The sequence below is a fragment of the Salvelinus alpinus genome, chromosome 17 (genome assembly GCF_045679555.1).
Source record: "Salvelinus alpinus chromosome 17, SLU_Salpinus.1, whole genome shotgun sequence".
Lineage (NCBI taxonomy): Eukaryota > Metazoa > Chordata > Actinopteri > Salmoniformes > Salmonidae > Salvelinus > Salvelinus alpinus.
This window is the reverse complement of record NC_092102.1, coordinates 27,398,363-27,423,490: the sequence shown is the minus strand read 5'-3', so window position 1 is coordinate 27,423,490 and position 25,128 is coordinate 27,398,363. Positions and strand designations below refer to the sequence as shown.

Sequence of the window (25,128 nt, the reverse complement as noted above, 5' to 3'; positions counted from 1 at the left end):
TTGTCAGGAGTGCTGTGGAAGTACATTTACAAAAAAAAATCTGTCAAGATTCATGATGAACAAGGGTCAGTAGCTAATGAGGGATTACTGTTCTGTTCGACAAGGCTGGAGACTCAAAACCCGAAAGTATTTGGTCAATCGAAGACAAATCATTTAACAGTTGTGGAATGCTCTAGAACTTGGCGTACTGGAGCTTTGGACAGTTTACCAGAATGTTTATATATTCCGTTCCGATAGGGATCCCCCTTCCTGTCAGAAAGATACACAAAAACACCCAGAGCCAAACATATCTGACAGTTTACTGATGCAAGTGAACCAATGTTGATAGCTACTTAGTTTGTTCGAGCTAACCAAATACTAAGAGTTTATGTCAGCTTGGATATTAATTTATACCCAAATAAGATTATTTTTCTTGACGCAACAATGCCATTTTGAAAATAAATAATACAATGTATACAAAGTTGTCAATTTATCCATTGTATTCAAGTATCGTAAGAGACAAACAAAATGCCATTTTAAGCATAATTATAGCAAACCTACTGATAAACTTTCCGAGTCTAATCTGTGCAATTTTCACACAGATCAGCCCTCAATCTTTTTTTGAGAGGAGTGGGATAATAAACTTCCCTGCAGTAGTAGATACCCAAGGGACTTCAAATTGGCCTTACTCACTCCACGGTGCTCCTCACAAGACCGTTTCCATCCCTTTCAGAGCATTGTGCCTTCAGCAAAGTGGACGGCTCCCAGCATCGGATCTAAGAGGTAGGTAGCGAACTTTATTCACAGTCTATGCATGTGATATTCTGGCATCGGAACTAACCGATTATTACAATTATCTTGAGGAAATGTCCAACTTCGAACCATCTACTTTTGACGCCAAATAGGTGAATTTTGCTGGCAACTGGATGCTTTGTTCATTAATGGCTTTGATAACATTTTATACAACTATTAAGTTTTACCCTCAATATATGAATTGTTTGTTTACCTCCTTAAGTATCGTTAGGCATTATTTGAAAATACTGTAAATTCCAACTCGATGATTGCATTCAACTTACAAATATGTAATTTTGACTGCCCTCAAGACACAAAGCTGGCCAAGACAGTGAGCAGACAAACTATTTACAGAGAATGGTAATGAGGGTCATTAGTCTGTCTCCACCACTTCCCCTGCGTGTATAGTAATGGAGGCTCTTACCTAGACATATCAGCACCAACAGTAACGCTTCATTTTGTTCTCATCCCTTAATTTTCTGAATACAGAATAAGAATGGAGGTTAAGGTATCAGTGGAGGGAGTCCCACGTGTTGTCTGTGGAGTTACTGAGAAAACCACATGCCAGGAAGTAGTCATAGCTTTGGCTCAATCCCTTGGTGAGTAAACATCTGGCGGCATTTACATTTTAGGGTCTCATTTCACTGTATACTTTACTTGATTTCTAATACAAATCAATCAATTCAGGTAATAAATTCATCCCAATTATCTTCCTCTGCTTAGGTCGTCCTGGGCGCTACACACTTCAGGAGAAATTCAAAGAGTTTGAGCGGAATGTGACGCCTAATGAACGGCTTCTGGATTCTCTTGAGAAGTACGGCCAGCAGGCCAGAGAGATCCAGCTCACCCTGCTGCACAATGGGCCATCCCTCTGGGAAGGGCCTAGCAGAGGGAAAGGCTGCAGATACGAGGCTGGCCCTCAGCTTAGGAGAGCAGATGCTGGGGGCAAAGTACAAAGGGTTAGCGGTGGGCTTAGTTTACACCGTCAAAGCCTACCTCCCTTATCGTGCCTGCGGCAACAAGCCGAACAGCGACCGGAAGAACCAAAAAGGCCCAAAAGAAAGTCCCTGACCCTGATGGAGGAGGCTTGGGGATGGCTGGAGAGCATAGGAAGGGGCGCAGTGAACCAATCAGGCCGCGAAAAGGATAGCAGGATGGACACTGTTAAAAGGGATGGTTGTTCCCTGAACGTTTCGGTCACTGTTGCCAAGGATCCCTACACTCCTGGGGTTTTACAGAGCAAATTTAGAGAAAAGAGTGCTAAGTCCACTGAGCACCAGCGAATCTCCTGCTGCATGGGAAACCAGGGCAGGGACAGAGAGAAAAGTAACCTTTGCAATTCTGATGAAGGTAATGATATCCAACATGTTAAGAAACACCCAGAGGTTAGCATGGCAAAGATAAAAGCTGAGGGCCAGCAGAATCCAACCAGTGCACTTAAGATGGTTGATGAGAAAAGGAAGTTAAGAGCACTAGTTGCTATCCAACAGGCTAGTCTGAAAGAGCTGCAGGTCCAAATAACCTGCACGGATAGCCAAATTCATGAGCTGGAGGAGCAACGAAAGGCCAGGCAAGCTGACCAAGAGGCCCAGCAAAAAATAGTGGAGGAGGCAGAGCACCTGGAATTTTGGAAGAATGAGCTGAAGGCCGAAGAGGGATATGAGAAAGACTTGCAGGAACAGTTCCTGGAGATGAAGGTGAAAGCTGTGGAGTGTAAGGCCAAGTTGGAAGAGTACAAACGCAAAATGCAAGGTCTTGATTCTTCAAGGGACAGGAGAACTGTTCAAGAGGAGCAAGTGAATGTTCCAAGCCAAGATGCCACATCTCCTGCTACTGCAGGGTGGAAAAGGCTGAATGAGGCCCTGAATCAATCAAGATCTCTTACAGTCAGTGTGGTAAATACTGACAGGAAGTTTGCACCCAGAGTGGACTCCAGTCATCCTCATGCTGTAGTTCTTCCAAACCAGATCAAGGAATTGCAGCCCTCAGGGCCAAGTCAGCTTAGGGACTGGTGGACATGCTGGTCTGAAGCTCAGAGTCCAAATCCAGAAACACAACCAAGGGTTGTGCATCTCTCTGAAATAATGATACATCTGGGCAGCACCAGAGTTTGAAAAGAGGTAGAGGAAAAACAGAAACTTACCTGTAAAAACCAAACACAATATAGAGTTAGTGTTCAGGGAGGACTGTGAAGCAACAAACATTAGGCACAGACATGGATTTTGTACTGTAGATGTGTTCGTGGTGGAGTAGGGGCCTGAGGGCACACAGTGTGTTGTGAAAGTATTGTAATGTTTTTTAAATTGTATAAACTGCCTTGGTTTTGCTGGACCCCAAGAGAAGTATCTGCTGCCATGGGGATCCATAATAAATACATGATTTGTTTGCAGTTTCACATTTCTGTACTGACCGTTCTGTTGCTGTAAAAATAAAAAGGCTAAATATTTGTCCTACCAAGAGTTGCTTAATATCTTTTAATCTTCAGTTTATTCCACTGTTCAGGCACCTTGGTTTGAAAAGACGTAAGGACAGCATTTCCTTTTTACCGCACTGTCAAAAGAAAATGAAATTTTCAAGCCTATACAAAGAAAACATTTTAAATAAGTATCTTACTGCCATTGAGTAAAATACATTCTACAAACTATATATTAAGAAATAAAGATTCAACTGCCTCGATTTTATTTTAAATAAAGACAAACGCCATATGTAATTTTCATAAAACTTTAATTCAATTGTTTCATTCAAGACCATTAACAAAAGTACATAGGAGAGACTGTGCAGTTCAGGAGGAAACCAGTGATCGCCAGTTTAAATTCATTTAGACTAACTCCCATATGTGCATTCAGGCACAACAGATCACCCACCAATGCCACTAAAGCGCAATAATAGATATCCTGATCCTTAAGATTAATTCTAATACTTTAACTTTTCCCCCTCTTTTACTTAAGTAAAATGTATTTTTGTTATATTGTGATGTTTTAATCTTTCACTAAGAAAAAAAGCACACATTACATACAGTATATTTCCACCCACAGGTATTTGGGATGCAGACCAGTATTATTTCTACTAGAAAAAAAGCCATCCCAAGATTGTTCTTAATATTTTGGCGGTTGGCTGGGGTCAGAGGATACATCTATTTTTTTTTGTTTTCTTTGTAGTTTTTAGGCACCTTATTTTTACTTCATTTTATTCATTAGCAGATATTGAGATTCAATGGAACAAAAAAAGAAATATGTGCAAAAAAAGAATACATTGTATAAAATAACTGCTGGATATAAGATGCCATTAGGAATTCTGCACCTGGGGAAATTGCTTATGGAGCGTGTGAATACTGAAAAGGTATCGAAATGCTCCAGATTTGTCAAAGTAAATCCTAATCATAGTCACGTAAACATTCACATACATCACAACACCATGCTTTCACTCCAGCTCTTGGATAAAGTGTTTCAAAACTGCTCAAAAAACCGAGCAGAGAAATAGCCTCAGTGTTTTAGCCCACACACATGAAAAACAGGATCCTCCTTATGAAGGGAACTTTGCTTTATGCATTTTGTAGGAAAGCATAGCGGAAACCATTGGCAAATGAGAATAATTTAGTTTCCTTAAATGAGGGAGAACAAATGGAAGAAGCAGGTGAGCTCTAATACATGCCCACAATCACACATATCCACATACACAACAGGTTGCAGGTGCAGAATTCCAGACATTTAAGCAGATTCAGCAAAGATGAGGACAAGACAATGCCACACAACCAGCACTCTGATTTTAAGGGGAGCAGAAACCCTATAAAATAAATCCTCTGTAACCTCTACCCTTTCTAAAACACCTTATGCACAACAATCACACACACTCAGAAACCTGCAATGTATACTGCAGTATGAAACCGTATCAAGTACATAATATGTGGGTGGCAGGGAACAAATGGAATGAGAGGGTTCCATTGCAGGTGATGGAACAGGGAGAGGTGTTACACATGCTTATTTCTGTGTGCCTGTCAAGAGTATGTATGTGTGTAAGAGCATGTTTCTGCAAGACAGCAAAATTCCCTTTCCATTGTTGTCCTCCATTCTGGGATTGCATTTCTAAATCTGGGCCCACCTATTCCAGATGGGGTGGGGTATATACTGTTCAGTCAATTACACCCGGTTGACGAGTCTTCCGCTCCACGTTGAAGCCCTAGGTACAAAACAAAGACCGGTCATTATAAGCAACACGCATTAAATATAAATCAGAACCTATTATACAGCATTTTGCTACCAAATGTGTGTACCTTTGAGTTGTCAGGGCCACGGGGCTGTCTCACAATGACTAGGCGGGGGGCGCTAGAGTCATCCAGGGTGATGCTCTTGAGCCGGTTGACCAAACGATCGGGACGGGGGGTTGCCACTGGTTTAGGCCCTTCACTGTGGGGGTAGAAAAACAAGATGGCTTTTAACCAACAATATACCGTCTAGGTTTAGGATAACTGGGTCATAAATGAGACATGACTAGTAAATCTGGTGGCTAGAAGTTAAATTTAACTTATTTACAGTGCCTTCGGAAATTATTAAGACAACTTGACTTTTTACACACTTACCTTATTCTAAAATTAAGTTGTTTTTCCCCCTAAGTATACACACAATAACCCATAATGACAAAACGAAACAGGTTTTTAGAAATGTTTGCAAATTTATAAAAAATAAAAAACAGAAATATCTTATTTACATAAGTATTTGGACACTTTGCTATGAGACTCGAAATTGAGGTCAGGTGCATCCTGTTTCCATTGATCATCCTTGAGATGTTTCTACAACTTGATTGGAGACCACCTGTGGTAAATGTAATTTATTGGACATGATTTGGAAAGGCACACAGCAGTCTATATAAGCTCCCACAATTGACAGTGCATGTCAGAGCAAAAACTAAGCCATGAGGTCGAAGGAATTGTCCGTAGAGCTCCGAGACAGGATTGTGTCGAGGAACAGATCTGGGGAAGGGTACCAAAACATTTCTGCAACACTGAAGGTCCCCAATAACACAGTGCCCTCCATTATTCTTAAATGGAAGAAGTTAGGAACCACCAAGACTCTTCCTAGCAGGCTGCCAGGTCAAACTGAGCAATCGGGGGAGAAGGGCCTTGGTAAGGGGGTGACCAAGAACCCGACGGTCACTGACAAAGCTCTAGAGTTCCTCTGTGGAGATGGGAGCCTTCCAGAAGAACAACCAGCACTCCACCAATCAGCCCTTTATGGTAGTGGCCAGATGGAAGCCACTCCTCAGTAAAAGGCACATGACAGCACTCTTGGAGTTTGCCAGAAGGCACCTAGACTCTCAGAACATGAGAAACAAGATTCTCTGTTCTGATGAAACCAAGATTGAACTCTTTGGCCGGAATGCCAAGCGTCACGTCTGGAGGAAACCTGGCACCATCCCTACGGTGAAGCATGTAGTGGCTGCATCATTCTGTGGGGATGTTTTTCAGCAGCAGGGAGTAGGACTAGTCAGGATCGAGGCAAAGATGGAGCAAAGCACAGAGATCCTTGATGAAAACCTGCTCAGGACCTCAGATTGGGGCGAAGGTTCACCTTCCAACAGAACAATGACCCTAAGCACACAGCCAAGACAACGCAGGAGAGGCTTCTGGACAAGTCTCTGAATGTCCTGGAGTGGCCCAGCCAGAACCCGATCGAACATCTCCGGAGAGACCTGAAAATAGCTATGCAGCAACACTCCCCATACAACCTGACAGAGCTTGAGAAGTTCTGCAGAGAATAATGTGAGAAACTCCCCAAATACAGGTCTGCCAAGCTTGTAACATAAACACAAGAAGATTCAAGGCTGTAATCTCTGCCAAGCTTTGTCATTATCGGGTATTGTGTATAGATTGAGGGGGGGTAAAACAATTTAATCAAAACATTTTAGCCCACTTCATTGTTTCTTGTACACCCCCCCTGCAGTCTTTACCTGACTCTGCGCACATTGCAGGCACTACATTTCCCTGTGCGTTGGTTGAGAATGACTGAGAACTCCACCTCATCCCCAGTCTGGAGCTCTAAGCCATCCTGCACCTCTTTGACATGGAAAAACAGCTTCTTACTCTCACCAACGTCATATGTGATGAAACCAAACTGGGGAGACAAGACATTACAGACTAAATAGGCATAGCACTCAACATGTGTAGCCACACCAAGAAAGTCCAATAACAAATTATACAACCTTATTTCTTCATGTTAGGTTTCCTTAGCAAACTTGAAAAATACATCTATAAAGTATTATTTTGAAAGGAAATTAAATCATGTCTGCCTGCACCCGTTTCAACAATCATGATGAGATACCTGGTCCTTGACGCACTCTACTAAGGCTTTGCGTTGGGGGACAACGTTGCAGGCCATCTTCTGTCCTGTCTGGGCCACTGTGCACAGCTGGAACTTCACCAGCTCTCCTTTCTGCAGACAGTCTGCCTTGTTTGTCATGCCCATGATGCCAAAGGGGTAATTCTGGCCCTTCGTGCCCTCTGAATGGTTAGAGGGACAAGGTGGGAGAAGAGGAATGGTAATTTTAGCCATTTGGTTATTGTAGAGTATGTGCAGGAGTAAAAATATTGAATTGATGGACATAACCCTCCACTGCCAGTGGTGACTCGCCTTCCTCCGAGTGCTCGATGAGCCCCTGGTACTCTGTCTGCGACGGGTCCACACTACGCAGAGGGCGCACCACCTTCCCCAGCATCACCGCCTCACCAACATCCTGCCCCACACTATTCACTGCAATAACAGCACACCATTAGCATAGACACTGATGACTAATATATAAATGCTTCACTATAGAGTGGACTGTAGCGCAAAATCAAACAAATGACTAGAGCATTGTCTTGCCTACCTGCTGCCATCTTCATAACCTTCTCAGCGCTGACTTTGTTTCCTTTGCCCTTGGACAGGGTGTATTCCACAGTGTCACCCAGCTCCAGGTTCTCCATGTCTCCACACAGCTCACTGGTACAGAGAGATACAGGCAGTATGAAAAACTTGGGACCTCCCCTTTTGGACACATCTAATGTGCCAACAACCAACATATTTTACACTGTAGCTTGCCTGTGTTGAATAGTTGTACCTGTAGTGAAAGAAGATCTCTTGATCGTGATTGGCCGTCTCAATGAACCCAAAGTTGTCTTTTAGGGTGGCGATGTATCCCAGCAGCCTTTTGGTGTTGACTGTGCGGTTGAGGATCTTAATGGTGACCGCGGTCTGCTGGCCCGTCCTCTTTACCTCATTGATGGAGAACTCCACCTTGAAGACAAGGTTGGATTTACACCAAATAGAAACAACCAACTGCAGGATGTATTTTTGAGGTTGGTACTTTGCCATTTCGACAAAGAACATTTGAGCCAGTGTTGATTTGTTTTACTGGTTTAACTTGTAAACTGGTTTTCAGTACCTTGTCTCCTGCCTGTGGCTGGGCAGCTCCCTCCAGATCTTTGACATGGTACGACACAGTCAGCTTCACTCCACAGTCCTCATAAGAAATCACTCCCTCTTCTGCTTCCTACAGGAGGACACACCAGCAAATTGATTAGACTGGCAGTTCCAGTCAAAGGTTGGCAAATGCTCTTCTCTCCAGAACTCAGGCATTGAACTGTAGCACCTTGATGTAACTTGGAGGACCCTACTGTGGTTCTGAGCATTGGGAAATGTTAAAATACTTCCAGAGAGGAAAAGGCACCCTTCCTGGCATTTCTTTTATTATTGATCTGAACAGGCTGGATAGGTGAAAGTAAATGGGTAGGGGAAAAAATAAATAATAATAATTCATCCAAGCCGATGCAGATCAGTGATTAGTTCAGAGGAAGGGAGGAATGCATCTTTGATATAAGCTTTGGAGTATATCAGATGAACGGCAGTAGCAAGTCCTTAAAAAGCTAATTGTGCAGATGACTGGCACACATTCCAAAGCACACCTGTTAGTATTTGGTTAGCATTAGCCTTAACTGTTTGAAATGAAATCAACACCTTTGTACAAACAGTATTAAATGTCCTATCTCCTTAGGAACTAGTAAAACAAATATCATGACTTCAAAAGTGAAGTGTTTTTACAGAGGAATTGATTTCAAGGTTAATTAGTGGACTGAAACCATGCCGTCAACTCTTGGGTGAGGAGCACATTTAGCAGGACATAGACCACACCACTAACCGTTTCTACTACTTTATCCTTGAGAAATAAGATAAATACACACATTCAGACTACCTACTTGAGCGTACATGTCAACTATGCATGTCTGCCGAAATATGAAAAAGAGCAAGTAAAAAACAAAACATTGAATTTAAGGTAACTAGGGGAGCTTCTCGCGGTAGCCATGTAAAAACTCTGGCAAATAAATGTTATATCTAGCCAATTTGAGGAGACTTATCCAAAACTAGTGGTTAGTACTGTGCCTCAGTTTGTCAACCCTGTAGGAAAACAATTCAATAGAACGGGCGTAAATAAAGCATTGATCAGGGTGATGGCATCATGCAAAAACAGAACGCCTACCTTGTCTTTTTTCTAATGGAGAGAAGGAGCATGAGGGGGAAAGGGTGAAGGGAGAAAGCAAAGAGGAGAATTAAAACTAAAAAGAGGGGTCATCAAAAATCTGTGGTCTGAGAAATGCGTGAACACAATGGGAAGTGTGTGTGTGTGTGTGTGTGTGTGTGTGTGTGTGTGTGTGTGTGTGTGTGTCTCTCGAGCGGTTTTCAATTTCAATACTGATCAGACTAGGAGGCGAGGGAAATGGGGAAAGAAATGTAAAAGAAAACCAGGTAGGGAATAAAGACTAAACAAAAAAGGGACAAAAGTTGACAATGTTGCTGTGGGCTTTCTAGTGCTGCCCTGGGTGCTCTCGTACCTTCTCTTTGGCCTTGCTGGGGCTTGCGCTCTTGTTGTTGGTGATGGCTGCCGTGGCCTCCTTCTCCACCACGCCCACAAAGCGCTGCTCAGACTGGGTATGGAAGGACACTGTGCCTTTAGGCAGCTTCTTGATGCGCACCGCGTGGTTCCTCTGGGCAGACAGCATGTCCTGCACAGGAGAGTGGTGGGAGAAAACACCCCTTTCAATTAGTGATGGTGTTCGATAAAGCTCTCATTGAGATTGTCTGGATTATATTGTGGAGGTAGCCAGAGACCAAAATATATTTTAAACAATGTGCCTAGGAAATTTGAATGGGGTTCAAAGAGTGAGAATTCTTAATATTTAAAACAATTGACTGCATGTTCATTCCTAAAGCAAGATTTCCCTACTAAAGTAACACCCTTGGAAGATCAGGGGTTGCATTAACGCAGAATTCTGTGTTTTTCACAACAACAAAAAAAGATAACCCATAGAAGAAATATCTTGCTGCGTTTTGTAAATACAGATCTAAAATGCTTCTTATTGTAATTTCTGCTCGACAGACTTAAGCGTAAATCATAGTCCACAGACACTAGGAAACTATAGTCCAGCATCCCATTGTGACATAGATACATGGCTCTAAGACCACCAGCCACGGGGACATAGAGCCCGAATGCGCAATTCCCCACAATTCCCAATCAACACACCCTCTATTCATTAGAATGTGTTGACAGTTGCAGAGCTGCGTTGAGAATTCGAAAAGCATGAATGCCAACAGTCCAAAATTCTAAAAACACTGCTGTGCATACATGTACACTTTTGGTACTCTGACAGACCCTTCCGTTTGTGCTTCAGTTGCACTTCTCCACTTGGATGAGAATTCACAAACGAACATTAATTCAGAAAAGTTACTGATGTGTAGCTACTTTTCTCCTGTACTTTTTTCATTGTAGCCTACTTGTCTCTGGTAAAATGCAAGATTAACTTCAACCAAAACATAAGAAAGAATGTAGCCAGCTACATTTCCTATGATCAACAGACATGCATCGTAAAATTTATTTTTGAATAAAAGACTTAGCTTATTCATTGTAAGTTACGTTTACTTGTTGCTAGCCAAATAGCGCTGCACTCCTGCTGTCATCTGATGAAAATTAAACATTTTCTGCCAAATGTGTTGCACAAATTTTCTGTGAAGGAAAACTATAGTTGCAAGCCCCTGATCACTATTGAAGAGAAGAAAAAATCCACTACTTTCAATATAAAAACGAAGGCGAAATTATTTAAAATGCAGATATTTTGTTTGGTCTCCATTTCGAAAATTTAGATTTCGGAACGCTAACACAACCCCTGAAGATGAACAGAAAGAGGGCAGGCGAGAGTAAAGGAATTAAAAGACAGCATTTTTATGTTGAAAAACAGACCATGGACTTTTCCCCTGGACTTACGGGCACAACGGTGAACTCGACTTCGTCAGAGATGTGCAGCTGGCTCTCCTCCAGGACCTCGCTAAAGTGAAAGAACATCCTGGCGTCCCGGTCCACACACTTGATGAAGCCAAAGCCATCGCGCATGGCAGCGATCACACCCTATAGGACAGAGAGGAGAGGGAGAGCCGTTACCACAGCAGAGATGCTGTCGACTCTTAACATTTAAAGGACAGTGAACTGCAGATACAATGCTGAAAAGTTCCAATCTTTCCCTTTCATTCAGGCCTGAAGGTTTCTGCTCATGCATTTTGTAGGATTTACACAACAGTATGGAATATGGACTAACATCAGAGAATTTAACTAGGTTGCCATATTCAATTAAAACCACACAAACAAGCTTCCTCAAATGAACTAGAGGGCGTACCATGGATCTCCTCAGGGTCCTTACCATCTCACGGGACTCCTTGGTGAAGTGGAAGGTATCGGGCAGGATGTCGATATTAGTGGCCCGCTCCAGCTTGTCCCTACGGTCCGTGGAAATGTTGAACTGCACATGGTCGCCTTCCAGCAGGGTCACCTTGGACTTGGTGTCCTTTTCACCAAACAGGAGCTCCTTGTCTGTGTAACTGATCCTGGCAGAGATGCGGCCTGGTAGTGGATCATTCTGAAAAGGTGAGGAACAATTTAAAAAGATTAATCATTTATCAAAATAATCTATATGATTCAGTAAAAAACAAAAACTCAGGTTACTTGTCAGCATAGAGGCATGGTTTAAGTTTCTGACCTGGTTCTTGGTTGGAACTTTAGGGATGACCTTGATAACAGTGCCTTCAAACTGCTCGATGCTGATGTCCTCAAATATGACTGTCCCCTGGGCAAGCAGCCTCACGTCAGTAGCCACCTCTTTCCCCTAAAGGAGAGAAAACAAGATGCTTTAGTTACTTCAATGTTGCTTTCCCCCCTCTATTATGATATTTTTTTTCCATCTTTACAGGCTTATGGCATCAATATGTGTACAGAACATATACATGAGCAGGAATCATTTCTGTTGAATGGCTTTTCCTATTGAGACATATTGACTGCCATTAAACCTAAGCCTGCTTTGACAAGTCCCCAACATCTTAAGAACAACTTGATTCCAATGATCCAATACTGGCCTCGTATTCTATACTTTTGCAACAGCTTGAGTTGGCTGGCCAGAGCGGTTCCATGTGATGCCACCTACGTTTCTCTCTTTGATGGTGAACTCCACGTCGTCGCCGGCCTGCAGGGCCTCCAGGTCGCCCTTGAACTCGCTGTAGTGGAAGAAGATCTCCTTCACCACATCAGCCCTCTCAATGAACCCAAAGGCCTCCTACCAGACACAACACAAAGGGTTATAGAACATAAATCAGGCACGTAGACTACACTAGCGGTTCTGGGGGGGGGGGGGGGGGGAAGTGCCCCCGTGACAACAATTTTGAACCCCCTTGTGGCCCCCCTAAATGTGGAGTATGAAATCATTTTGACATAAATCATTTTTGCTATCGTTCTTTTTTTAAATCCGTTATTAGACAGTGGCAACGCGGAACACCAATTTAACCCACACATTTTCTAGAGGGACGGCTTTAGGCGGAACACAACAGGATCGTACCACATGCATCTGCAAGTTTTTTTCTATTCAGAAGTTGTAATAAATTCCGCACAAATATAGTTCTAGCACAAAGTAAATATAGAGGTGAGTAAAATTGTTAATATGTTGTATTTGTATTAAATGCATTACAGAAGTGTAACGTTAGATCAGCTTATCTTCTTATGGCTGCAATCCCGTTAACGGGATCGATATGACAACAGCCAGTGAAAGTGCAGGGCGCCAAATTCAAACAGAAATCTCATAATTAAAATTCCTCAAGCATACAAGTATTTCACACCATTTTAAAGATACACTTCTTGTTAATCCCACCAGTGTCCGATTTCAAAAAGGCTTTACAGCAAAAGCACCACAAACGATTGTTAGGTCACCGCAAAATCAGCAAAAAACTGCAATTTTTCCAGCCAAAGACAGGAGTCACAAAAAGCACAAATAGAGATAAAATTAATCACTAACCTTTGATGATCTTCATCAGATGACACTCATAGGACTTCATGTTACACAATACATATATGTTTTGTTCAATAAAGTTCATATTTATATCCAAAAACCTCATTGGCACCATGTTCAGAAATGCCTCCAAAATATCCGGATAAATTGCAGAGAGCCACATCAAATAACAGAAATACTCATCATAAACTTTGATGAAAGATACATGTTTTACAAAGAATTAAAGATACACTTGTTCTTAATGCAACCGCTGTGTAAGATTTTTTTTAAAGCTTTACGGCAAAAGCACAATATTCAATAATCTGAGAACAGCGTTCAGCCACAAAAGGAAGCCATACAGTTACCCGCCAAATTGTGGAGTCAACAAAACTCATAAATAGCATTATAAATCTTCACTTACCTTTGGTGATCTTCGTCGGAATGCACTCCCAGGACTCCCACAAGAAATGTTCATTTTGTTCGGTAATGTCCATCATTTAGTGGTTCCAAGATGGCGTAGCAGTCGGACGTGTGTTTTGTCTTGTCCCGTGTAAATAATCGTTTTCCTCGTTTTTTTCCGTTTATATTTTAATCTCACTTTCCATCTACGGACTGAATATACTCTCCTGCAACCCCCAACACCCAATGTGGTACGGATCTGCTATTTTTATACTTTAGAACCGGAACCCCCATCAGAAGCTAGCCAGCTAACTAACTACTAGCTAGTTATCAGTTAGTCACTGCTAGTGGTCTTTACCGTTAACTCGGACACCAGCCAGCCTCAGCTTGGTCAATACATGCCAGTCTGCACAGCGCGATATCAACCCAGAGAATATCGGACTGCTTTTTCTCTACCAAATCTCCAGATTACTACCGCAAGCTCTGGACCTTTACACCGGATCAGATAGCTAGCTGCAATCTGAGTGGCTACTCCTGGCTAACGTCTCTGTCCCGAAGCAAGCAACAGTTAGCCTTGAGCTAGCCTCGAGCTAGGCCAATCTCCCGGCTAGCCGAAGAGGTCCTCCGGCTAATTCTTGTGCTACAATACATATTTTGCCAATTGGCCTGGACCTTTTTTTGCCGACACAGAGCCCTGCCAATCCATCACAACTGGTCTAAATCAGCTACAAGCTAATTTAGCCATTTTTTGCCGCTGCTAGCAGCTTTTACCTTCTGCACAGACACCAGCCCTGTTATTAGCCTGGATATTACTCACCAATTTACCAGCATCGGACTGTCTCTCGACAACAACGCCGGATTCCTGCCGTAATCCCTGAGCCACTACTTCTGATCCTCACAGCTAGCTTGCAGCTAGCGCAGCTAGCGCCACTGCCACGAAGCTAGCACCAGTTAGCAAACACAATTCTACAATTCACAACCTCTCTTTCGCCATCGCCATCCGGCTTGGATTCTCTGTCGACACGACCACGTCTGGTCTGCAGACGAATACCCCACCCGCTGTGCCCTCAACCGGCTTCCGTCTGAGCAGACCCCCTCCGTCTGAGCAGACCACCCCCCGGGCTACTAACTTTAAACGCCGCGTGCTAGCTTAGTGGAGGCCTCCCTGCTCCATCTACGGCTGCCCCCTGGACACTATGATCACTTGGCTACATAGCTGATGCCTGCTTGACTGTCCATTAATTCACGGTACTCCATTCTGTTTATTTGTGTTTTATCTGTCGGCTCTGTGCTTTAACTCAGGATCTGTGTGTAGTTAATCCGACCCTCTCTGCCTAGTCGTCGCCATTTTTACCTGTTGTTGCTGTGTTAGACTAGCACCCTGTTATTGCTGCTGTTATCTTACCTGTTGTTTTAGCTAGCTCTCCCAATCAAGACCTGCAATCACTTTATGCCTTATTGTATGTCTCTCTCAAATATCAATATGCCTTGCATACTGTTGTTCAGGCTAGTTATCATTATCATTGTTTTGGTTTGCAATGGACCCCGTAGTTCCACTCTCCGTACCTCTGATACCTCCTTTGTCCCACCCCCCACACATGCGGTGACCTCACCCATTGAGACCAGCATGTCCAGAGATACAACCTCTCTTATCATCACCCAGTGCCTGGGCTTGCCTCCGCTGTACCCGTGCCCCACCATACCCCTGTCTGCACATTATGCCCAGAATCTATTCTACCACGCCCATAAATCTGCTCCTTTTATTCTTTGTCCCCAACGCTCTAGGCGACCAGTTTTGATAGCCTTTAGCCGCACCCTCATCCTACTACTCCTCTGTTCCTCGGGTGATGTGGAGGTAAACCCAGGCCCTGCATGTCCCCAGTCACCCTCATTTGTTGACTTCTGTGATCGAAAAAGCCTTGGCCTCATGCATGTCAACATCAGAAGCCTCCTCCCTAAGTTTGCCTTACTCACCGCTTTAGCACACTCTGCCAACCCTGATGTCCTTGCCGTGTCCGAATCCTGGCTTAGGAAGGCCACCAAAAATTCTGGGATTTCCATACCCAACTATAACACTTTCCGTCAAGATAGAACTGCCAAAGGGGGAGGAGTTGCAATCTACTGCAGAGATAGCCTGCAAAGTTCTGTCATACTTTCCAGGTCTATGCCCAAACAGTTCGAACTTCTAATTTTAAAAATTAATCTCTCCAGAAATAAGTCTCTCACTGTTGCCGCCTGCTACCGACCCCCCTCAGCTCCCAGCTGTGCCCTGGACACCATCTGTGAATTGATCGCTCCCCATCTAGCTTCAGAGTTTGTTCTGTTAGGTGACCTAAACTGGGATATGCTTAACACCCCGGCAGTCCTACAATCCAAGCTTGATGCCCTCAATCTCACACAAATCATCAAGGAACCCACCAGGTACAACCCTAAATCCGTAAACATGGGCACCCTAATAGACATTATCCTGACCAACCTGCCCTCCAAATACACCTCTGCTGTCTTCAATCAAGATCTCAGCGATCACTGCCTCATTGCCTGTATCCGCCACGGGTCCGCGGTCAAACGACCACCCCTCATCACTGTCAAACGCTCCCTAAAACACTTCTGCGAGCAGGCCTTTCTAATCGACCTGGCCCGGGTACCCTGGAAGGATATTGACCTCATCCCGTCAGTTGAGGATGCCTGGTCATTCTTTAAAAGTTACTTCCTCACCATATTAGACAAGCATGCTCCGTTCAAAAAATGCAGAACCAAGAACAGATATAGCCCTTGGTTCACTCCAGACCTGACTGCCCTCGACCAGCACAAAAACATCCTGTGGCGAACTGCAATAGCATCGAAGAGCCCCCGCGATATGCAACTGTTCAGGGAAGTCAGGAACCAATACACGCAGTCAGTCAGGAAAGCAAAGGCCAGCTTTTTCAAGCAGAAATTTGCATCCTGTAGCTCTAACTCCAAAAAGTTCTGGGATACTGTAAAGTCCATGGAAAACAAGAGCACCTCCTCCCAGCTGCCCACTGCACTGAGGCTAGGTAACACGGTCACCACTGATAAGTCCGTGATAATCGAAAACTTCAACAAACATTTCTCAATGGCTGGCCATGCCTTCCTCCTGGCGACTCCAACCTTGGCCAACAGCCCCGCCCCCCCCGCTGCTACTCGCCCAAGCCTCCCCAGCTTCTCCTTTACCCATATCCAGATAGCAGATGTTCTGAAAGAGCTGGAAAACCTGGACCCATACAAATCAGCTGGGCTTGACAATCTGGACCCCCTATTTCTGAAACTGTCCGCCGCCATTGTCGCACCCCCTATTACCAGCCTGTTCAACCTCTCCTTCGTATCATCTGAGATCCCCAAGGATTGGAAAGCTGCCGCGGTCATCCCCCTCTTCAAAGGGGGAGACACCCTGGACCCAAACTGTTACAGACCTATATCCATCCTGCCCTGCCTATCTAAGGTCTTCGAAAGCCAAGTCAACAAACAGATCACTGACCATCTCGAATCCCACCGTACCTTCTCCGCTGTGCAATCCGGTTTCCGAGCCGGTCACGGGTGCACCTCAGCCACGCTCAAGGTACTAAACGATATCATAATCGCCATCGATAAAAGACATTACTGTGCAGCCGTCTTCATCGACCTGGCCAAGGCTTTCGACTCTGTCAATCACCATATTCTTATCGGCAGACTCAGTAGCCTCGGTTTTTCTAATGACTGCCTTGCCTGGTTCACCAACTACTTTGCAGACAGAGTTCAGTGTGTCAAATCGGAGGGCATGTTGTCCGGTCCTCTGGCAGTCTCTATGGGGGTACCACAGGGTTCAATTCTCGGGCCGACTCTTTTCTCTGTATACATCAATGATGTTGCTCTTGCTGCGGGCGATTCCCTGATCCACCTCTACGCAGACGACACCATTCTATATACTTCCGGCCCTTCCTTGGACACTGTGCTATCTAACCTCCAAACGAGCTTCAATGCCATACAACACTCCTTCCGTGGCCTCCAACTGCTCTTAAACGCTAGTAAAACCAAATGCATGCTTTTCAACCGTTCGCTGCCTGCACCCGCACGCCCGACTAGCATCACCACCCTGGACGGTTCCGACCTAGAATATGTGGACATCTATAAGTACCTAGGTGTCTGGCTAGACTGCAAACTCTCCTTCCAGACTCATATCAAACATCTCCAATCCAAAATCAAATCAAGAATCGGCTTTCTATTCCGCAACAAAGCCTCCTTCACTCACGCCGCCAAACTTACCCTAGTAAAACTGACTATCCTACCGATCCTCGACTTCGGCGATGTCATCTACAAAATAGCTTCCAATACTCTACTCAGCAAACTGGATGCAGTTTATCACAGTGCCATTCGTTTTGTTACTAAAGCACCTTATACGACCCACCACTGCGACCTGTATGCCCTAGTCGGCTGGCCCTCGCTACATGTTCGTCGTCAGACCCACTGGCTCCAGGTCATCTACAAGGCTATGCTAGGTAAAGTGCCGCCTTATCTCAGTTCACTGGTCACGATGGCTACACCCACCCGCAGCACGCGCTCCAGCAGGTGTATCTCACTGATCATCCCTAAAGCCAAAACCTCATTTGGACGCCTTTCCTTCCAGTTCTCTGCTGCCTGCGACTGGAACGAATTGCAAAAATCTCTGAAGTTGGAGACTTTTATCTCCCTCAACAACTTTAAAAATCTGCTATCCGAGCAGCTAACCGATCGCTGCAGCTGTACATAGTCCATCTGTAAACTACCCACCCAATTTACCTACCTGACCCCCCATACTGCTTTTATTTATTTACTTTTCTGCTCTTTTGCACACCAGTATCTCTTCTTGCACATGATCATCTGATGATTTATCACTCCAGTGTTAATCTGCTAAATTGTAATTATTCGATTTATTGCCTACCTCATGCCTTTTGCACACATTGTATATAGATTCTCTTTTTTTTCTACCATGTTATTGACTTGTTTATTGTTTACTCCATGTGTAACTCTGTGTTGTCTGTTCACACTGCTATGCTTTATCTTGGCCAGGTCGCAGTTGCAAATGAGAACTTGTTCTCAACTAGCCTACCTGGTTAAATAAAGGTGAAATAAAAAATAAAAAAATAAATATGTGCAAATAGCTACTTTTGTTAGCGTGTTTGGTAAACAAATCCAAAGTCACGAAGCGCGTTCACTAAAAGCAGATGAAATGTCAAAAAGTTCCGTAAGTCAGTCAACATGTCAAACGATGTATTGAATCAATCTTTAGGATGTTTTTAACATAAATCTTCAATAATGTTCCAACCGGAAAATTCCATTGTCTTCAGAAGTGCGATGGAACAGAGCTCTCTCTCATGTGAACGCGCATGGTCAGAGCATGGTCAGCTCATGGCAGACCTTACTCATTCCCGTCTCCTTCGGCCCCACTTCACAGTAGAAGCATCAGACAAGGTTCTACAGACTGTTGACATCTAGTGGAAGCCGTAGGAAGTGCAAACTGACCCATATCCCACTGTGTATTCGATAAGCGATGAGTTGAAAAACTACAAACCTCAGATTTCCCACTTCCTGGTTGGATTTTTTTCTCAGGTTTTTGCCTGCCATATGAGTTATGTTATACTCACAGACATCATTCAAACAGTTTTAGAAACTTCAGAGTGTACTAATAATAATATGCATATATTAGCAACTGGGACTGAGGAGCAGGCAGTTTACTCTGGGCACCTTTTCATCCAAGCTACTCAATACTGCCCCTGCAGCCATAAGAAGTTCTCAACCTGGCCGTTTGTTACTTTGTGGCAGTATGAAAAAGGATAAAATATATGATCAACAAACTCATGGTGCTGAGTGTTTTTATTTAAACCACACTCCGTAAATGCATTGTAACGTAAAACAGTTAGACATAAAGGGTAGTTACCTAGCAAGTCAGTTATTTTAAGTAAATTGGTGGTCCCCATTGCGTTTGCTCTTTAGTTTTCACCAAAATGAAGAGAAAGAAGGACATCATGTCCTTCTTCCAAAGAAAAGACAAGGCAGACAGTGAGACAGAGCCAGATGGTTCAGGTGTGGAGAGAGCAAGAGAGAGCAGAGAGCCTGCAGAGAGAGAACAGGAAGACTTGTCCATTGGAGAGTGAAGGCATAGTAGAGCAGGAAAGTGAGACAGATGGAGAGACTGAGGCTGAGGTAGAGGCTGAGTGTGAGACCAACAGAGGAGCCTCGTGCATCCAAAAGCAGTGACCTATCAGGTTTGTGATGTTGAATAAATCTGTGGTTACTTGTAAGCAGTGCAATTAGTCAGTTTATATGGTGTATAGAAATGAGTCGGTTTGTGATTGAAATTAACTCTTATTTAACATGCTATTGGGCTGGTGATATAGATATCAGATGGATTTCAGAAGTTGCCTGATGGCAATGGTATATCTAAAATTACCCAAATAGATACTTTTAATTATATATATATTTGTCTTTGGCAGATATCAGCAAATCCCAGGAGGAACCACCGGTGCAGCCAATGATGAACATATACCCAAGAACTCTGATGGGGGACCGGAGGAGGAGCTTCAAGGCGGCCTGGTACTATATCCACCCCTGGCTTGAATATTTAATATAAAATAAAATATATATATAATCTTTTGTTACGCCTGCAGGCATTTTAGCCCTCCCAAAGTCTCAGAGACTGTATTTGACTCACAATTGGGTTTTAACAACTGGAAGAAGGGGGGATTTGCAATTCATGCAAGGTCTGAGCGGCACAAACAAGCAATGATTACATGGAGAGACTATCAGAAAGCTGTAAAAAGTCATGCAACACTGGTAAATGCCCTAAACAAGGAACACAACAAACAGGTTCAAGAAAATCGGGACTATATTAAAACAATAGGAGAAGTACTACTACTTACAGCCACACAAAACATTGCACAAAGAGGACACGATGAGTCTGCAGAGTCAGATAATAAAGGGAACTTCATGGCAATCCTAGAAACAATAGCTAAGCATGACACAACTGGGAAAAAAAGGTTGACTTCCATTCATAATGCAAAATATACAAGCAAAGTGATTCAGAATGAGGTTCTGAGTTGTTTGGCAGACATGGTTCGAACAAAAATTATAGAAGAAGTGAAAGAGTGAGGTCTTTAGCATAATGGCAGACGAAACAAAAGATTTAAAAAAAGGAACAGATATCTCTAGTACTCAGGTACTATTTCAGAGGAGCTGTCCATGAGAGCGTTCTCCACTTTGAATCGGCTGATCAACTAGATGCAGCAGGGCTTACTGACAAAATCATACACATATTAGAAAGTCATGGTCTTGAATACAAAAACAACCTAGTAGGCCAAGCATATGACAGTGCTTCTGTTATGAGTGGCAAGCATTCAGGCGTCCAGGCACGCATTAAAGAACAAGCAAAGCATGCCTTAAACATCCACTGCAGTGCACACTGTCTAAACTTAGTTTTAGTGGATACAGTCAAAGCTGTCCCTGAGGTAGGACAGTTCTTCTCCTTACTAAAAAGACTTTAAGTCTTCACATCTGGGTCATATGTGCATCAAAAATGGCTTAGCATACAAAAAGAGATGTACCCAGGTGCACCTAGAGAGTTTCAGAGACTAAGTGACACTCGCTGGGCATGTCGATATATGGCTCTACATACTATTATGGATAGATTACCTGCCATTAAGCGAGTCCTGCAAGACATAGTCCAAGAACACAATGGTGACAGATCTGTTGAGGCACGAGGTCTGCTTGCACAGATAGATTTACAATTCATTGTGTGCCTTGTTACACTCCATAAAGTGTTTGGAGAAGCCAAATATATATCAGATATGCTACAGTCTTCATCACTTGACCTGTCAAAGGCTGTTGATTTAGTTGAAGCCTTAGTTTTTTGATGACCTATGGAATGAAGTGTTGAACACACCTAAGCAATGTGATACTGCAATACACCCCCCTGCAAAATGATCAGAAAAGCTAAGCTCTCAATTTAATGGAGACTGTACTCAGTACAGTGGGTCAGAGGTCAGATTCAGAACAAGAAAAAGGCAGTTTTCGTACAACCCTTTTCTACCCTGTTTTAGATCATATGCTCAATGAGCTTAACAGAAGGTTCCCTAGCAAAAACTGTGACATAATGAATGGCATCCAAACTCTAAACCCTACAAGTGATGTGTTTCTCAAAGAGAAGTCCCTGTTTCCATTTGCTAGAATGTATGAATCAAATATTGAGGACTTGTGGCATGAACTACATCAGTTCAGAAGAATTTTAGAAAGGAAAATACAGAGTGGCATGCAGAGACCCTCCAGTGTAGTAGAGCTGGCATTATTCATTGAGCCTTATAAAGAAATTTTCTTTGAGCTCTTAAAACTGTGCAAGATAGCTGTTTCAATCCCTGTTAGTACTGCTTCTCGTTTTTCTGCACTAAATCTGGTGAAAATGTATCTCAGGTCCACAATGTCAGATTAAGCAATTTAGGTGTATTAAGTATTGAGTCAAGGAGTGCAAAGGCCTTGAGTCTAGATGAATTTGCTGATTTTTTGCAAAAGAACACAAAAACCGGAGAATACAGTTGATGTGACCTGATACCGAATATGTAATGCAAATGAAAATTATAATGGAAATGCAAATAAATAGTTGAATGATTATGAACATGGTCTTTTGCCTGCTAATGCCTGCAATGCAGTGAAGAAAACGATATGACAACAATAACGTCTAATGTAACTGGCCCCAGCTTGGCCCCCCCAGTTGAAATGGTCTAGAACCGCCACTGGTAGACTAGCCAATGTCCAGCCAGGGATCCACAACAGTGTAGTGTGGCTTTACCTTGGTGGCACAGACAACCCCCTGGCACCTCATCTGTTTCTTCTTTACCAGGACAATGTTGTGTGCACTGACTGCACCGGTGCTGAAACACACATAAGATAGGCATGAGGAAAGGGCTAAGGTATTGTGCAATCAAACATTGTAAAAATTGTGAAACTCAAGATAATTTGTTTGGGAAACAATAAGACACTTAAAGAAAAACAATTTACTGCTTGTTGGTTTCCATGTAGAAGCTGACTTTGTCTCCCGTGTCCAGGTGCATGTTGCCCTCTATGTCGTCTGGGGTGTAGGTCAAGTAAAACACCTCCTGCGTGGGAAGGAATCCATACTTTACATTACATTGACTACCAGCCTTGACATGACAAGTTTCTTTCTTTAGGCCATTTGACAGTCTTACCCCATTTCTCTCGTAGCACACACTTCCAGTGGGCACCTGCCCTGGAGCAGACTTTCCATCCAGGTGAGTAGGAATCGCTGAGACGACCTAACGGACAGAAAGAATCACATGTGGAGGAGATGGTTAAGAATGGCATTTGGGTGAGTCAGACAAACACGATTACCTAACTACAATCATTGTAATTAATTAGATTGCATAAATTACAATAATCAGGTAAGTGAAAAGACAAACTGGTTGATTTTCAAAAGTACAGTATATCAAGAAAGCAAAGGGCTACGTACTGTAGATACTACTGCATGAGATGTGAAATGCTCGAGATGCCAAATTGAAGAGAAGGCTAATAGAAAAGACTTCAATGGATATCAAAATATTACATCCAATCAAGCGTATCCGATTGAATGACTTTCTGGATAAAGATATATGCTATGTACAATTCTATATTTTCTATTTTGTTTAAACATCAAATCCCACCTCCACCCTTGAACACCACACAAATTGTATTTCGAGGAAAGTTAAGCCCATTGTAAATCTCCATGGAAACAGATGGTATTCCTAGTGTTTCAGACAAATGGAGATACCAACGATAACATAAATAATGGAAAGACAAATGTGGATTTAGAATCAGATTCAAATCCTTGGGGAGAAAGGTTTAGTATAAAGAATGTACGCATCTATGAAACTATAAATGAACAAAAATTAGTGAAAAGATTTACAATGAGCTTGAACATACACCCAACTGACAAACACCAACATTGAGGTGACACGGACAAGAACAGAACCAAAAGTAAAATGGTGTTCCTTAACTGGATGAATATAACCATGCAGCACAGTAAATGGAGAGGCGTGCGAGTCTGGCCCCACCTGGCCCGAGATGCGCTCCTCTGGTAGCACCTCTGGTTTGATCTTAAGCAGCTTCACTGCTATGGGCTTGCCAGTACGCCTGTCTGAGGACACTTCAAACTCCACATCATCTGGAGAGGCAGAGAGAGGAAGAGAGAGATGTAAGAAAAATGGGTTTTGAGAAAATGTGTGCTCCACACCAAATACTGGCCGGACATTCATGGAGTTCCATCGACTTAAAGGCTACCCACAGTATCTTGTGGAGAGACTGAGGCAGAAATCAATTGTCACCACTCAGCTCCCAGGATATCTTATTTTTTTATTTTTTTTTGACCAGATAAACATTAAGGGGCAGTTTCCCAAACACAGATTAAGCATAGTCCTTAAAAACTCAAAAGGAGAATTTCATTTAAATGCTTTAGTCCAGGATTAGGCTTAATCTGTCTGGGGAAACCACCTCTAAAAGGTTGTGTTGTTTAATAGAAGGCTGGTGGATGAGACTAGACTACTGAATGACTAGAAGCCCTGGCCTCTCACCTCCTATCTTGAGCTCCTGCAGGTTGCCGTTGTACTGGGAGCAGTGAAAGAAGAGGCGTGCCTGCCGCTCCGAGCACTGGATGAACCCATAGGAGGTGAGCAGCTTCTCCACCACGCCAGTCTCCCTGATGCCCACTGCCGTGCCGTTGGCAAACGCAGTGTGCCCATTGTGGAGCATGCCAGGGTCAAAACTCATCTAAACAGAACAAGAACGGAGAATGTTACTCATTGAACAAATCAAAAGGTCAGTCAAAACACAGCTCTTAAGATTGAGAGCGGATGTGAGTTTATGAGTGGGATTGTGTAAATGTATGATAGAACAATTAATTGACAAATGAAAATCCCACACACACAGAATGGACCTATTTTACCCAAACATGCATTTAGTGAACACACATCTACAAAGACCAATCCCTACCCAAAATGTGCTTCCCGATAGGTGCTTGAACCAAAGTTTGGAGAGACTAACCCAAAGAGCTTTCTGGTGTTACCTGACACTTTCCCTCTCTTGTGAATTCCAGGGGGAGCAAATTTGGCCAACCCCAGATTGGTCTGAATCGACATGAAAACTATTCCCTATAGGTTTGGGCAGTATACTGTATATACCCTATACCGCAGTTTTGGAAAAAGCTACGGGATGGTTTTCAATACTGGTTCAACTTTTTTTTTATAAAACATTTGAATATTTGTAGTTACTTTTAAGTAAATACCTGCAGTCCACTTGTGAAATACGTTAGGAGATAAAAGAATATTGCGTTCTTCATTTCACCGGTCACATTATGTAGTTTACGGTACTCCCCAGTCACGAGGGGTTTGTTTACAAGCCCACAATGAGAGACCAGCGCCTATAGTCACTCACTGTCGTGTAGCATGCGCCAGTTGATCCAATTACATATTGAAATTCACAACTAAATGTTTACCAGCTAGATATCTTATAAACTTGTCTAAAATGTGCTAAATGCTCTGCAGATGTGCATTTGGTTTGCTAATGTAGTAACTTTAGCTATGTAGCTAAGCGGTTAGCTTCTTCGAAAACCAAAAGAGTCT

General features: G+C 43.2%; 2 protein-coding genes across 11 annotated transcripts in view; one reads left to right on the top strand and one right to left on the bottom strand.

The window, feature by feature from the left end:
- Positions 1-698: 698 nt before the first annotated feature.
- On the top strand, positions 699-3,226 carry LOC139542633 (ras association domain-containing protein 8-like). The gene is made up of 3 exons (XM_071348297.1): positions 699-762; positions 1,261-1,370; positions 1,495-3,226. Exons 2-3 carry the CDS (start codon positions 1,268-1,270, stop codon positions 2,883-2,885), a joined length of 1,494 nt encoding a protein of 497 aa, XP_071204398.1. The 5' UTR covers positions 699-762; positions 1,261-1,267; the 3' UTR covers positions 2,886-3,226.
- Positions 3,227-3,478: 252 nt separating this feature from the next.
- Positions 3,479-25,128, bottom strand: part of LOC139542631 (cold shock domain-containing protein E1-like) — a 41,151-nt gene continuing 19,501 nt past the window's right edge. For 3 of the 10 annotated variants that reach the window (XM_071348294.1, XM_071348295.1, XM_071348293.1), the window contains 18 exons: positions 24,082-24,277; positions 23,509-23,675; positions 22,705-22,791; positions 22,517-22,635; positions 22,308-22,389; positions 12,263-12,391; positions 11,822-11,947; positions 11,462-11,701; positions 11,056-11,196; positions 9,629-9,799; positions 8,185-8,292; positions 7,861-8,036; positions 7,630-7,742; positions 7,395-7,514; positions 7,086-7,264; positions 6,715-6,878; positions 5,042-5,174; positions 3,479-4,947 (listed from right to left, as the gene is read on the bottom strand). In XM_071348294.1, coding sequence (XP_071204395.1) covers positions 4,900-4,947; positions 5,042-5,174; positions 6,715-6,878; positions 7,086-7,264; positions 7,395-7,514; positions 7,630-7,742; positions 7,861-8,036; positions 8,185-8,292; positions 9,629-9,799; positions 11,056-11,196; positions 11,462-11,701; positions 11,822-11,947; positions 12,263-12,391; positions 22,308-22,389; positions 22,517-22,635; positions 22,705-22,791; positions 23,509-23,675; positions 24,082-24,277 — 2,499 coding nt within the window. In that variant the 3' untranslated portion in view covers positions 3,479-4,899. The remainder of the gene's footprint in view (positions 4,948-5,041; positions 5,175-6,714; positions 6,879-7,085; positions 7,265-7,394; positions 7,515-7,629; positions 7,743-7,860; positions 8,037-8,184; positions 8,293-9,628; positions 9,800-11,055; positions 11,197-11,461; positions 11,702-11,821; positions 11,948-12,262; positions 12,392-22,307; positions 22,390-22,516; positions 22,636-22,704; positions 22,792-23,508; positions 23,676-24,081; positions 24,278-25,128) is intronic. The other 7 variants (XM_071348296.1, XM_071348287.1, XM_071348288.1 and 4 more) reach the window with 6 other exon arrangements.